General features: G+C 37.6%; 1 protein-coding gene across 3 annotated transcripts in view; it reads left to right on the forward strand.

Annotated features, from left to right (window-relative positions):
• LOC121512039 (phosphatidylinositol 4,5-bisphosphate 3-kinase catalytic subunit alpha isoform-like) overlaps positions 1–14,704 on the forward strand; it is a 45,284-nt gene that overhangs the window by 22,374 nt on the left and 8,206 nt on the right. For 2 of the 3 annotated variants that reach the window (XR_005992084.1, XM_041791013.1), the window contains exons 13-23: positions 330–464; positions 6,451–6,575; positions 7,031–7,112; positions 7,427–7,591; positions 7,868–7,971; positions 8,079–8,250; positions 10,703–10,809; positions 10,916–11,037; positions 11,216–11,294; positions 11,419–11,589; positions 11,838–11,955. Coding sequence is in view for 2 of the 3 variants with exons in the window: in XM_041791013.1 (XP_041646947.1) it covers positions 330–464; positions 6,451–6,575; positions 7,031–7,112; positions 7,427–7,591; positions 7,868–7,971; positions 8,079–8,250; positions 10,703–10,809; positions 10,916–11,037; positions 11,216–11,294; positions 11,419–11,589; positions 11,838–11,955 (1,380 nt within the window). In the remaining variant the exon portion in view is untranslated. The remainder of the gene's footprint in view (positions 1–329; positions 465–6,450; positions 6,576–7,030; positions 7,113–7,426; positions 7,592–7,867; positions 7,972–8,078; positions 8,251–10,702; positions 10,810–10,915; positions 11,038–11,215; positions 11,295–11,418; positions 11,590–11,837; positions 11,956–14,704) is intronic. The other variant, XM_041791014.1, reaches the window with a different exon arrangement.

Here is a 14,704-nt window from a genome sequence, read left to right on the forward strand (position 1 = left end):
GAATGGCATTGATTAGGTCGGATATAGCATAGAGGAGGAGCTAGGGTGGAGGAGGGTTGCAAAAAGCAGCTTACAGAGGGAGAAACAAACCATAGCCAGGCCATAGCAGTTTAAATATGGCATGAGTGGAGTTAGCCTATAGCGTGGTTAGAGTGAATCAGTTGGCCATCAGCTGATGAGGGCTTGCATGAGATCAGCTGATCTCAAATATATGGCAGTGCTTGTTTCCGTGGCCTGCCTGAACTAACGCTATACACTCAATTAGTGAGAGAAAGAAAATAAGATAAACATGCAAACATCTTAAACTGCTTTTATACTGTCCTGTGCAGGAAACCCCATGTCTTGAGCTGGAATTTGACCACTTCAGTAGTCCAGTAAAATACCCAGATATGAATGCAGTTGAGGATCATGCAAACTGGACCATCTCAAGGGAGCTGGGCTTTAACTACAACCTCTCCGGACAGGTAATATTATGACTATTAGTAACTAACTAGTTTTTGTTTTTTTTGCCTCTGCTTCTGCAGCAGCTATGGCTGGAGGCATTATGTTATTTCTGTCTGTCCCATGTTCATCTCACTCAAAAATGTATGTATAAACCTTACTTCAAAGGTTTAACTTTCATTTATGACATACTAATCTTTATCAAATATATGTAACAGTTTGACAGAAGTCAGACATGATGAAAATGCAGTGCTTGTTAACACTCACTGCTCTCTGAATGTTCACTTGAGCGTGCATGATTAGACCAGGCACAGCTATGACAGTTCTCACTTTGGCTTGGAGTACTCTGTGTTAATTTGAGTCTGGAGGTTTGTTGTAGCTCAGTCAGACGTAGGAGATAAGACCGGCTTTATTTACACCCAGCTGGTGCACTGGGCTCCAGGGGAGAGCGACTTCACCTCACCGTTACAAATTGCATACATGGCATAACAGGACGTTAGTATTACACCTTCAAATCACAGAGTGCAGCATTAGAAGTAAAGGCCATGTCCTTTCCTTCAACATGATATATTGGCAAAGTAATTCTATTACCCCAGTTCATTTTATTTCATTTTTTCTCTTTGAAAAATGACAGCATTCTTCAAATATTTTCTATCTTAATACACATGCCAAGTCCCCGGTGTCCTCTCTAGCTGCTGTCACATTCAGTGAGAAGCATTGATGAATTGCTTTACAGAGAACCCAGAAACCTGTTTTCACACAAGCGGACTGTTTTTATGTATTGCAACTCAACCACATTTAAAATGCTATTAAAGTGAGCTCTCAAAGATCAGTAGGGAGCTTGCAGGTGTGGAGTTGCATGAGCCAAGGGACCTGGGCCATTAAGTGGAAAAGGAACAGCAGAAAAAAGAGGGAGGAGTGTTCCTTAGGAGAGAAATTTAACAATATTTTTCTCATCACAGATGTGTGAGTCACACAATGGAGACACAAAAATTGTTGGCAGCTTTGAAAACTATTGATTTCTATATCCTGTAATAAAAAAGCATATGGAGTCAACCTGTGAAACAGTTGAAAACCCCAAATATACATTTGATATAGACCAGTTGTATGCATGTACAGGAATATATGTAGATATATGGTATAGATAGTGTGTATACAGATTTAATTAAAGGATGAGGTGAATTACTACTAAAGGTGTTTGAATTTCATTACACCCCTGTGTTAGGAGAGATAATTTGACGCTGATTTATGTAGTCCTAATTTGAGGTGCTGTATCCTTGTTTAGGGCGTCACATTTAATGACACCATCTGCTAAATTAGTGCTGATGGTAGAGTGTTAGTAACGTAAACAGGTACAGTACGTTCTGTTGGGTACGATGCCAAATATAATTAAACCAGGCTATTATAGAGTCTTTTGTGGATAGAAGTGAGTGCTGGTTAAACATCAATCCTTTATCGTTTATTATGTATACAGGTATATATTCTTGTTAAAAGAAATGATGCATAGATTTCATTTATTTAAAAGTGTTTAATGAAATAAGCAGTAGGTCAAATAGCATGACTCAGTGATTGCCAGCCAAACAGAAAACTCTTAAAGCTTGATTTGGCTTACAGTGTACTTTCTGAACTGAGTTTCATATGACTCAGGAGCACCACTGTACCCTGCTGTGTTCAGTTATTCATGATGGTGCTGCCTTATCAGATTTCCTGATGATGATGTTTGGCACGACATCTTCTGATGTGAGAGGATGTGAATGGTGTGAGCGACACGTTAAGTTATTCATGATGCATGTGTCAAATGTGACAGAAGTGCCAAACTGAGTACATGCTGTGGTGAGATGCATGTCACCTTGTTTCATCCTGACGATAAAACTGATCTTGTCTCATGCAGAACTCAGATCTGTATGAAAAGCTCAAATTTGTAGAAAGATGACCAGTCGAGGGTCAAAACAACTTTCTATCATTTTTATTGCCTGTTCTCTTCTTAAATATAATTGGTACAATTTGTGATTTTAGAGCAATTTAAATGCTTTTGGAGCCTCAGCTGTAAACTGAATGCACACATCATCTGGCTGCATTTCTGTCCAGCTGAGCTTCAGCTTTGTCCTAGTTTCAATGTCTAGAAACAATTCAGAAGTAGTACTGAATGGTTCTTCCACAGCCAAATTTATAACTTTTGTTACTGTTGTCTGTCTGTTTTTTTAAGAGAACACATACATGTTTGCAGTATATTTTGTTTACTTAAGCTCTTTGGCTGTTATGAGTATTGTGACTTTTTGTTCCTTCAACACCTTCTTATAAATCACATGTTGAATTGGCACATTAAGTCCTTTGATGAACTCCACTTTCCGCCTTTTGATTATTATTATTGGTATTATTGTTACTGTTGTCTAGACCTGCCCTCTTTGTAAAGTGTCTTGAGATAACTTTGGCTATGAATTGGTACTATATAAACAAAGATGGATAAATGGATTTTCTTGATGTAAAAGATGACTTTATCAAGAACCTGTGGGAAAGATTATTCTTTGTTTTTAACATAACATTGGCAATATTTTTTATGAGCCTTCATACCTGTTTCTCTTTTGCTATATTTTGTTAAAAAAGCAATAACTTCCTGATTGTGAAATCAAACAGCAATTTAGAGAGCAAAAGCTGTATGGGCACTTAATCAATTTTTTAATTTGATTATGGTTTTGCCTTCCGATGATCAGGAAAACAAGACTATGTTGTCCTGGGTTTGTTCATAGGTTTGTCTTAATGTGTGTTAAATGGGGTGCACCCTCCACCCCTTTACAGCAAAGCGTTTGCTATGCCCCTCCCACCAAAATAGCTCTCTCTTTAATTTAAGTGAGGAGTAGAGGGTGCAAGAATACGTACTCTCAAGGGCTCCTAGCTCACATGACCGAAGGCAACCACTGGTAAACAAAAAGTTAAGAAGTAGGAAATGACTTCGATTTTGAGGAGTTGTACTTGGAGCAATGCAAAATAACTTGCAGAATTTGTTACATGATTACAGTACATGGTATATATGGAGGAGGATAGCGGAGAGAATCTGAAACATATGATATGTGGAATGACATGTGGGAAAGGAGTCGCAGACCAGAACTGAAAAAATGGGGGTGCTAACTGCTTGGACTTACTGAGCAGCTTGTATGCCAAGTAGCACAGTAAATGAGTTTTAATATATTTTTGTGACGATAAGGTCAGGAACTATTCATTATTAGAGCTAAAGTACATTTTCAGTAAATCAAAGCATTTTAATTGATTTATATGCAAATTTCACACTCCTTATTGGAAACATGCTTTAGCAAACTCAGATTTTTCACTGGAAAGAGCCTGAACTCAACTCCTTATTTTGCTTGCTGAAAGAGTGACTTCATATGTAAAAGTGTCCTGATAGAAAAGGATGCATGATATTATTGGCATGATATTGGTGTTAGCAAATATTAGCATAAAAATTTAGATGTCAGCATCAGCAGATATGAAGATTTCTGTCAATACTGATATTAACAGATGTGTATTGACAAACAAAATTGGCAGTGTAATTCATATATCAGCCTTAAATATCAGCTAAATGTACAGTTGCATGATCAGGTATAGGTGGTCACTGGAGACATTTGGTGTTTTTTTTTTTACAGTAAAAAAGATGTGTACATATTGGTATCAGCTGAAAAGTTTTGGAAATATGGGCATATCAGATATCAGCAAAAAATCCAATATTGTGCAACCCTACTGATTTATGGTGTGGTATGCAGTGGTGTGAAAAAGTATTTGCCCCCTTTCTGATTTCTGAGTTTTTTGCATATTTATCACACTTAAATGTTTCAGATCATCAAACCAATTTTTGTATTTCACAAAGGCAACACAAGTAAATAGAAAATGCAGTGTTTTAATGATTATCTACTTTTTTAAGAGGGAAAAAATACAAACCTATCTGGCCCTGTGTGAAAAAGTAATTGCCCCCAGAACCTAATAACTTGTGCCACCCTTGGCAGCAATAACTGAAATCAAGCATTTGCGATAACGGATGGTGATTGTTTCTCCTCATTGTGGAGCAATTTTGACCCACTCTTCTTCACAGAGTTGCTTTAACTCAGCCATATTGGAGGGTTTTCCAGCATGAACTGCCGTTTAAGGTCACACCACAGCATCTCAGTTGGATTTAAGACCGGACCCTGACTGGGCCACTCCAAAACCTTAATTTAGTTTTTATTGAGCCATTGAGAGGTGGACTTGCAGGTGTATTTTGGGTTGTTGTCCTGCTGTATAACCCAAGAGCGCTTGAGCTTGAGGGCACATACTGATGGCCAGATGTTCGCCTTCAGGATTTTCTGGTAGATATCAGAATTCATTGTTCCATCAATCACAGCAAGTGGTCCAGGTCCTGAAGCAGCAAAGCAGCCCCAGACCATCACACTGACACCACCATGTTTGACTGTTGGCATGATGTTCTTTTTATCAAATGCTGTGTTATTTTTACAGCCAATGTAACTGGACTCAAACCTTCCAAAAAGTTCTCCTTTTGTCTCGTCAGTCCACAAATTATTTCTCCAAAAGTCTTGGGGATCATCAAGCTGTTTCTTGGAAAATGTGAGATGAGCTTTAGTGCTCTCTCATGGGTGCCATTTTTGCCCAGTGTCTTTCTTATTGTTGAGTCATGAATACTGACCTTAACTGAGGCCAGTGAGGCCTACAGGTCTTCAGATGTTGTTCTAGGTTCTTTTGTGACCCACTGGATGAGTCGTGGTTGCACTCTCAGAGTGATTTTGGTTGGCCGACCACTCCTGGTTCACCACTTTTCCTTGTTTTCTCCATTTGTGGATAATGGCTCTGACTGTGGTTTGCTGGAGTCCTAAAGCCTTTAAAATGGCTTTGTAACCTTTTCCAGACTGATAGATTCCAATCACTTTGTTTTTTCATTTGTTCCTGAATTTCTTTGACTCGTGGCATGATGTGTTTCTTTTTGAGATCTTGTAGCCTACTTCATTTTGTCTGACAGTTTCTATTAAGTGATTTTTTGATTCAACAAATCTGGCAGTAATCAGGCCTGGGTGTGGCCAGTGAAATTAAACTCAGCTTTCCAAAAACTGTGAATAATCACAGTTGACTCATGATTTAACAAGGGGGGCAATTCCTTTTTCACACAGGGCCAGATAGGTTTGTACCCCCCCTTAAAAAAGTAGATAATCATTAAAACACTGCATTTTCTATTTACTTGGGTTGTCTTTGTGAAATACAAAAATTGGTTTGATGATCCGAAACATTTAAGTGTGATAAATATGCAAAAAACTCAGGAATCAGAAAGGGGGCAAATACTTTTTCACACCACTGTATGAAGCTTCAAACCACACCGTTACCATGTGAGAGTTAATTTATGAGTATAAGACAGGACTGTTATGGTTAGCTCAGCTCATTGTGTTCCTATAAAGAACTTCTGTTGACCCTTTCCTAAGGACTTTGTTTGACAAATTAAAGCTTTAGAATTCTGCAGAAAGAGGGTTGCACCAAACAGTCTTATATGTTTGATGTGGCATGTTGTCTCAGTCTGCTGGATACTGGGTGATGCCAGGGATCTCGACCACAAAGTGTTTATTTATTTATGAGAGTAATGTGGTGTATTAAGTAATGCTTTATCTGTAACTTGAGTGTGTCTGAGGCTTCTCCAACAGTAATGGGTCTTAATGGATTACAATTATGAATGCTTTGAGGTATGTTGTTTCTAACAATGACTGCAAGAATGCATTTCCAAACAGATGAATATTTTTAGATTGCTGATGTAAAGATACCCCATTTATTCCAAAATAATCCAAATGTACAACAAATAAATTAACTTTAGCTTCTGATGAATTCACTTAACTACACCTCAAGGAGGATGAGAATAAAACACCTTTGTTTTACTTTGTTACTGAAACTGTTTACTCCTGACAAATAGTGTACTGACAGCTAGTAGATTAGATATAATATGTTGGGTAATGTATTAATGAGATATTTTCTTTCTTTGTGTGTTAGAGCAACCGTGTGGCCAGAGATCACGCCTTGACAGAGAGCGACACTGAGCAGCTCAGACAGCTGAGTAACCGGGATCCTCTTTCTGAAATCACTGAGCAGGAGAAAGACTTCCTCTGGAGACACAGGTATAATATGTCAACATGCTAATTTGACATTTAGCACTTACAATATATTTGTACTAATCTCTGTATAATCATTAATAACATATGGCGTGCATTTCATGGGTCAGACTTCCATCTCCTATAGCTATAGGTTATAATTTATTTTATGTTAACTCAGACATGAAGGCAGACTACTACTAGTAATTGGCTTAGATTAGATAGGCAACATGTTAACATGTTTCAGAGGAGGATGATGCTGATGATTTTGATTTCATTAATTAAAGATATTAGAAAATGTTACAAAACTTTAGGCAAAAGGCAGCCTTTCCAGTTAAAGCCAAGAGTTTAAAGAGAAATAGAGATTTTAGTAAACAAGGAAACTCTGAGGGTGTTCTTTAGGCTGCCTTGGGTCTAAATGGGTTATGGCTTAAAATGGAACACAGAAGACAGTAGTTTTAAGTTTTCTGTTTCTCTAACAGGCACTACTGCATGAACATCCCTGAGATCCTTCCCAAGATCCTCCTTGCTGTCAAATGGAACTCCAGAGATGAAGTAGCACAGGTAATGCCTTTCACATACACTCTCTGCACACAACACAATTGATGCATTGTGTAGAGTTTGACTTAATGTTTACTTAAAAATACCAAACTAACGTACAACAACTTTTGAAGGGAATTTACTTAGTTAGCTTATTTCAAAAGTATACATCTATAAAAATCTGAAACAGGACTAACCACTTAGACTGTACTTATTTGGCTTTTTAAATGAGATTTCTTAATCAGTTAAGTCACCTCTATAACTCAAATGTATTTACTTAGTATATATGTGTTTATTAACAGTATTAACTGCTATTTCTTGTATTGTGTGTTTCCCAGATGTACTGTCTGTTAAAGGAATGGCCATCAATCCGTCCTGAGCAGGCCATGGAGCTTCTAGACTGTAACTATCCAGACCCCATGGTCAGACACTTTGCTGTCCGCTGCCTGGAGAAATATCTGACTGATGACAAACTGTCCCAATACCTCATTCAGCTTGTACAGGTAGGTCCAACAGATAGTCAAAGCTGTTGAATTCATTGTACTGGCTCAAAAAAGAAAGTGGTAAAAAGGAATCCAATAAGAAACAATGAGCTTTTATAATCCTATTCTTATAACTGCTGGAAAGCAGCTTTAGGTTGGCATTTTCTTTTCTGCTGGACCATATCTTATCTGTAATCTCAGGGCTGTATTCAGAGTCTTACAGTCTGAAACAAGTAATCTGAACCTCCTCTCTGCATATCTTCATGTGCTCTTCTTCTTTTGTGCCTCCTGTTCTAGGTATTAAAATATGAGCAGTATCTTGACAATCCTCTGGCCCGTTTCCTCCTCAAAAAGGCTCTGACCAATCAAAGAATAGGCCATTTCTTCTTCTGGCATCTGAAGTAAGTCAACATCCACATCAGATTTTCCTTCCTTACTTTTCTGTGCCAAAAAAAGGTTAGAAACTCATATTTCCTTCCCTGTCTGTATTCCTCTTCTCCACTCAAAGGTCAGAAATGCACAATAAAACAGTGAGCCAGAGGTTTGGGCTGCTTTTAGAGGCATACTGCAGGGCCTGTGGCATGTACCTCAAACACCTGAGCAGGCAGGTAGAGGCCATGGAGAAGCTCATTAACCTCACTGACATCCTTAAACAGGAGAAGAAGGATGAGACGCAGAAGGTAAGGAAGGCCACACCACCATTTCTCAAACACATCCACACACACTGAGCATAATTAGTTTTTATTTCAGAACATAAATTTGCTGAGAGAGGCACGTGAGCTTCGCTGTTTCAACTATAGCTTCATGTAAAGTATTTACCCTTACCAAAGTACAAAACCAAGAATACCACAGTATATACATTTAACAATAATTAAATAAGATGTTTAAAATACATGACAAAATCTGTATAAAAACAAAAATTACAGCTTTGTTTAAATGTAAATAACAGAATTTAGGATAATAGTAATTATGCCTCCATGCTAGGATGAGCAAGCCTGGGAAACAGACATGTTGTTAGGTTTTACATAAGGTCCATTCTCATGAATGTGATATCTCAAAAATATTTTGAGTGATTTTCTTCAAACTTTGTATAAATGTCACTCTGATTCTAATGATGAGCTGGAGGTGAAAGGTCAGCTCCCGCCCTTTTCCTGGACCTACCACTTCACTTTTCACTGTCTGTCAATTTCATACCTCTTTGGTGCTTTTAATGGATGGGCAATAGCTCTGTTTTTTAAATATTAATTAAGGTCATATTCACACTATTCACAGAGCTGTTTGGTCCACTTTAAACAAACTCTGGTCTATTTCCCCGGATAGTCTGGAGTGGTGTTAAAGCGTATTTGAATTCTGGTGTGGACCAAACAAGTGAACTCCAAATGAACCCTGGTGCAGTTCATTTGTGGTGTGAAAGCAAAGCAGACCAACTTGGGAGCCAAGGCAGGAAGTGACATAAAGCATAAAGGTTGAACTGTTGAAACATGTTGTAGTCCTTATTTTGGCTCACCTTCTCCTTCAGTACTGATTGAGGCGTCTCAAAGAACAACAACGCTGCCTCACTTCCTGCTCATACTGGGTGCTGTCTTGTGAAACACAGATATTATATGAACACCAAAGCAAAAGCAGAAATCCCAAATCAGCATAAATTTGGTACTGATCCATTGTTTGGGGCAAAAAAAGCCAGCGGAAGGAGATGAATTTCCAGTTTCTGTTCTGGCCAATAGATGAGTCATTTCAGCTTCTATGTCTTTTTTTCTTCTGCATGGCTGTTTTTATGAAAATAGCACCACAGAGGTATAACTGCTTGAAGTTATACAGAAAGTTTGGTTTATTGACCAAGTGCAATGTGAAAACAAACCAAACCACACGAAAGTACAACAATGTTGCAATTTCAGCCTTCAGTCCGAGTCCCCAGTCTATCAGGTGTGAAACCAACCTTAGAATTTATGCAAAACAATGCCCTTCTGGGTGCATCTATACATGACAATGCTCCCAGAAAATGTCTGTTTTTGAAAATGTTAATTTTATCGACTAAAAGACTGACCAAAATGTTTTTCCACTACCTTTTTTCCCTGACAATGGCAAGACTGAGACGAGCCAAAAGTAGATGTTTGATATCAAAAAGTATGAAAAAAGTAAGTTTAGCTTCTTTTTCAAGGAGACTTGAATGAGACTATTGGACTTTCAAAATCCCTGTCATTTTTCCACTGTGCAGAGATGAAGGGAAAAAACATTCAAGGTATGTTAGTTATTTCTTCAGTAGTCAAAATATTAGCAGTACATTAAAATTAGTTTTTTAGATTTGTATTAGTTTTACTATATGGCTTATTAAACCAATCTGAAACATACCTGTTTTGACTATAATTAAAGATTAAAGATGTACAGACTTTATTGACTAAAACTAGACAAAAATATTTTGGAATTAAGACTAATCTAGACTAAAACTTTAAAGAGCAAAAATGACTAAAATGTGACTCAAACTAATGAACATTTTTATCTAAAGACTAAAAATGATTTAAAATTGCTGCTAAAATTAACATTGTAAAAGTCACTCTAGATGGAAACAAACTGTTGTATAACCCATGTGAAATTGTGAGTAATGTTAAAAAAATTTTTTGCTGTTTGTTCTTAAAGGGCATTAGGGATGTACTTTTAACTTTTACTACTTAGTTTTATTTCTTAAATAAAAAAATAAGTGGTGCTTTAGGAACAAAACCTTTTTTGAAGTAGAAATTTTAAACCTTCCTCAGATCAGAAGGCAGGCCATATTGTAAAAAACAAGCAGTGAAGTTGCATTTAGTGAATTAACTTAGTGAAGAATACTTTTTTCTACTACTTAGTCTTATTGTTGATGTATTGAACCCCCATGTGGGAAGGTGGCTTTTTAAGCATGACATTTAAGAAAAGACAGTCACAATTGCTGGTAAATGTCAACGTTGTGTTGATAATCAGTTGAGTAAAAGTAGCTTTGTAATCTTCCTTCTTAGCTATTAGAGTCACAGCACCACAAAATCCAGCTGTTTTTAGAAGATTTTCTCTTTAGATGTATGTGTATATGATCCCATTTATAGACATTTATATTAAAATGCATGTATGTTTGTTTTTGTGATTGTGCGTGCGTGTCTTGTGGAGGTCCAGATGCGGTTTCTTGTGGACCAGATGAAGAGACCGGACTACATGGATGCTCTGCAGAACTTCACCTCTCCTCTCAACCCAGCACACCAACTGGGAAATCTGAGGTTTGAAGCATTTGTGAATGCTGTAGTCTGTGTGCTTGTGTATGCAATTGTTTGATCCGTAAACAAGGTTTGAATTGATTTTTAAACACTGTCGTATTTTGTGCAGGTTAGATGAATGCAGGATCATGTCATCAGCAAAGAGACCATTGTGGCTGAATTGGGAGAATCCTGACATCATGTCTGAGCTGCTCTTTCAGAACAACGAGATAATCTTCAAAAATGGAGATGGTAAACACATGAACACGCACAGGCTTTAACCTTGTATATCCTTTCTGTTGAATGCAAATCCTATTTTAAATTGCTGTTAAAGTTATTCTGTCCTCTCTGTCCCCCAAGTGTACAATCTATAAGTGTCCCAGGACATTAATAACTAACACTCTTTCCATCGTGTCTGTTTGTGTTGCAGACTTGCGGCAGGACATGCTGACATTGCAGATTATTAAAATAATGGAAAATATCTGGCAGAATCAGGGCCTGGACTTGCGGTAGTACTTCCTCATTATCATAATCATTTTTCCTTTCTTTCTTCTCCACTGCTTGATTTAGTCTTTTTATTCTCTCCTGCACCAGTGCACGGTAGCTAAGAATATCTGTTTTGTGTGTGCTCAGGATGCTCCCCTATGGCTGTCTGTCATTAGGAGACTGTGTGGGTCTCATTGAGGTGGTGCGCAGCTCTCACACCATCATGCAGATTCAGTGTAAAGGAGGCTTGAAAGGAGCCCTGCAGTTCAACTCAAACACTCTGCATCAGTGGCTTAAGGACAAGAACAAGGGCGAGATGTGAGTGCTTATTCTTCCGGCATCTCTGCATCATTAAACACCAAAGAAGAACGGCCATTTTAGTGCAGAATCTGTCAAAGAAATTTTGTCACGAAAAGTTGTTGTTTAGATTTGAAGCCCATTTCCATCCTTCTGCATTTAGTTTCATCATAATCTTTATTCAGCTAAATTTTAAACATTTTCTCATGTCAGCTGTTTCCTTTTTTATAAATATAACACCGATTTTGTTTTCTTGGGTGTTTATATAGGTATGACATGGCTGTGGATCTGTTTACAAGGTCCTGTGCTGGCTACTGTGTAGCTACATTTATCCTCGGGATTGGAGACAGACACAACAGCAACATCATGGTCAAAGATGATGGACAGGTAACTCACGTAGTAACTCATGCCTGTAGGGCTGCATGAATAATCATTAATACAAGCTCAATCTTAGTTCATACATTCATGCAATCTCTTTTTAACTAACAGCAATTTACTTGTTCATATTTACCTATGTATTCAGAATAAGCTGCTTTCAAATGGTCACTCATGGCTTCACAACAATGCCACCTACAGTCACACTACCACAGTGGAAAGCATAACACAAATTTATTTCATTTATCAGACTGGAGTGGCAATGATTGTGCCATCCAATTCAGTCACCTCTTTCATCTCATTTCCTCATTTATGGCGCTCTGCTGTCAGTCACTATTTACTGTAGCTACCACTCATGTGGTCAGCAGTGTGGCGCTGAAGGCAAGCAGGAAGGTGGACAAGGGAAAGGAGAAATAGTGAGTAATAATGATGAGTGAGAAGGATGTTATGCTGGTACAGAAAGGCAGGCAAATTTTAATTTAAAGCAGCTGGTACCTGATGCTGAAGTACAGTGAGCCGTAGTTTGTAACAGAGTTTAGATTGTGCCCAGCATTTTCAGCCAACCCTTCCCGAGCCCATGCATGCTTTCTCCAAGCCTTGGCCTGGATTAAATCCCCCAAATTTTCAATGAATAGGCTTTATATTGACCAAATCTGTTCAGATTAATGAGCATAACATGGAAGCATGTATCACAGTCATAGCTCATTATTGTTTATGATAATCAGAGCAGTGAGGAGGACGAGCACTGTCTGACGAGCACGAGGCTGCATTCACACTGCCGTAAGAAGTGACTCAAATATGATTCTTTTGCTCATGTGTGACTCATATCTGGTTTTATTCTGTCATTGTAAACAGCACAATTCACATTGAATCTGATCTTTTAAAACCAGATTCAGGCCAATTTCATATGTGGTACTAAATCAGATACATATCTGATCTTTGTGAATCCAACTGTAGGGTGAACAGCCTAACATAAATCCGATCTGAGTAAAAGATCAGAATTGAGCATCAACCCTTTAAGACTTGAAAACAAATAATAGCCAGAAAATGCTCAATTTTTGAAACTGAAATGTTTAACCTTCTACTGAAATTCAAAACAAGAAAAGTTTCCATAAGATTTAACAAATACATTTTTTGTATCACATTTGATGCATTAGGCTTTTTTGGCAACTGATAATCCACTTGAGGGCATTTTTATCATTTTACAGATTTTTAAGTAATTGATTGATCATAAATTGATTAGACAGATGTATCCTAAAAGTGTGTATCAAATATGATACAACAGGCTTTAAGGCAGGGGTCTTCAACAGAAACTCTGGGGACCGGACTTTCACATAAACAAACTTTAAATTAATATTTTGGTCTGATTGAAATATTATTGTATTAGTATTTGTGTTTTCTTTCAAAATGCAGGACATTTTAGGCATTGCCAGTGAGATCTATCCTGATTATCTATAATGCAGCAGGCCACTAGGAGACAGGCCTGACAACAAAATTGGCTGGGCCCCTGAAAATCCCAGAGAAGGGGCACTCCGCTGTTGTGATTTAGCACCAGTATTAACCCAATTTTGATACTTGTAAACCCTTTTTGCCCCTGTAACCCAATGTTTGCAAGATTGTAACCCCTTTTGAACCACTTTTCCTGCATGTTTTATCCCCCTGTTCCACTCTTACCCATTTTTGCCACTTTTCTTCTATTTTTGCCAGTTTTTAACCATTTTTCATTACATCTTTTCAATAATTTTCTCAACTTTAAAACTATTTTTTGCCATTTTAACTGATTTTTGATACTTTTTACCTCTTTAACCAATTTAAATCACTTTTCCTGCATGTTATATCATTTTTGTGCCTCTCTTATATCCATTTTTGCCACTTTTTTATTCTATTTTTGCACATTTCTTAACCCCTTTTCATTGCTTTTTTGCACTATTTTTTGTTATTTGTAACCAGTATTTGATACTTTCTACCCAATTTTTTCCTCCTTTACCAATTTTTTGCCAGATTTTTTTCCTCTTACCCTGCCAATTTTTGTCCCTTTTTGCCATTCCACAGCACCTTTTGCCACTTAACTGGTCATTTTTTGCAGCACTTCTGCCAACCTTAACCCTTTTTTAAATATCTACTAATTATGACAGTAAATTTCAGTAAAAACAGATCAAATGTTAAGTCTTTCTAAACCTGTTTTCAATAATAATTGTTTGTGGAGTGGATTTGACTGCTGCAGACATTTAAAGCCAAAGGATACTCTTAAAACCACAACATCTTCTTTTCCTCCTTTTCTGAATTTAATGAGTTTTCTGGGGCCGGACAGGAAGCTTTGGGAATTATATTATATTACAGATATTAAAGAGAAAATTATAATGACGGATTGTAAAATGGTATGATGGAATTTTTACGATCCTTTCCATCAAAATGATGGACAACAAAAAAGTCCAGCACAACCTCTGGTTACAGTAGAACTGATGCTGAGCCCAACCCTGCCCAGATCAGAGGGTGGTGGTGGGGATCCTTGCTCGGCCAGGTTCTTGGTCCCGGGCTGCGTTTGATTCGTCTCAGGATCTCTCTATCCACCTCAGATTTCACCATTTGATCCATTGTGAGTTACCAATTAAGGACATGAAAACCACATTGCAAAATTCCAGATGCCAGACCACACAAACCCCAGAAACCCAAAGTTTACTAAGTACTTTTAAGAAGACTACAATGATTGGCTGTGTGTACCAAGGGAACAGATGCTAGATTTTATTTCATTATTATGATT

Source organism: Cheilinus undulatus, linkage group 7 (genome assembly GCF_018320785.1).
Source record: "Cheilinus undulatus linkage group 7, ASM1832078v1, whole genome shotgun sequence".
In the NCBI taxonomy this organism is placed as follows: domain Eukaryota; kingdom Metazoa; phylum Chordata; class Actinopteri; order Labriformes; family Labridae; genus Cheilinus; species Cheilinus undulatus.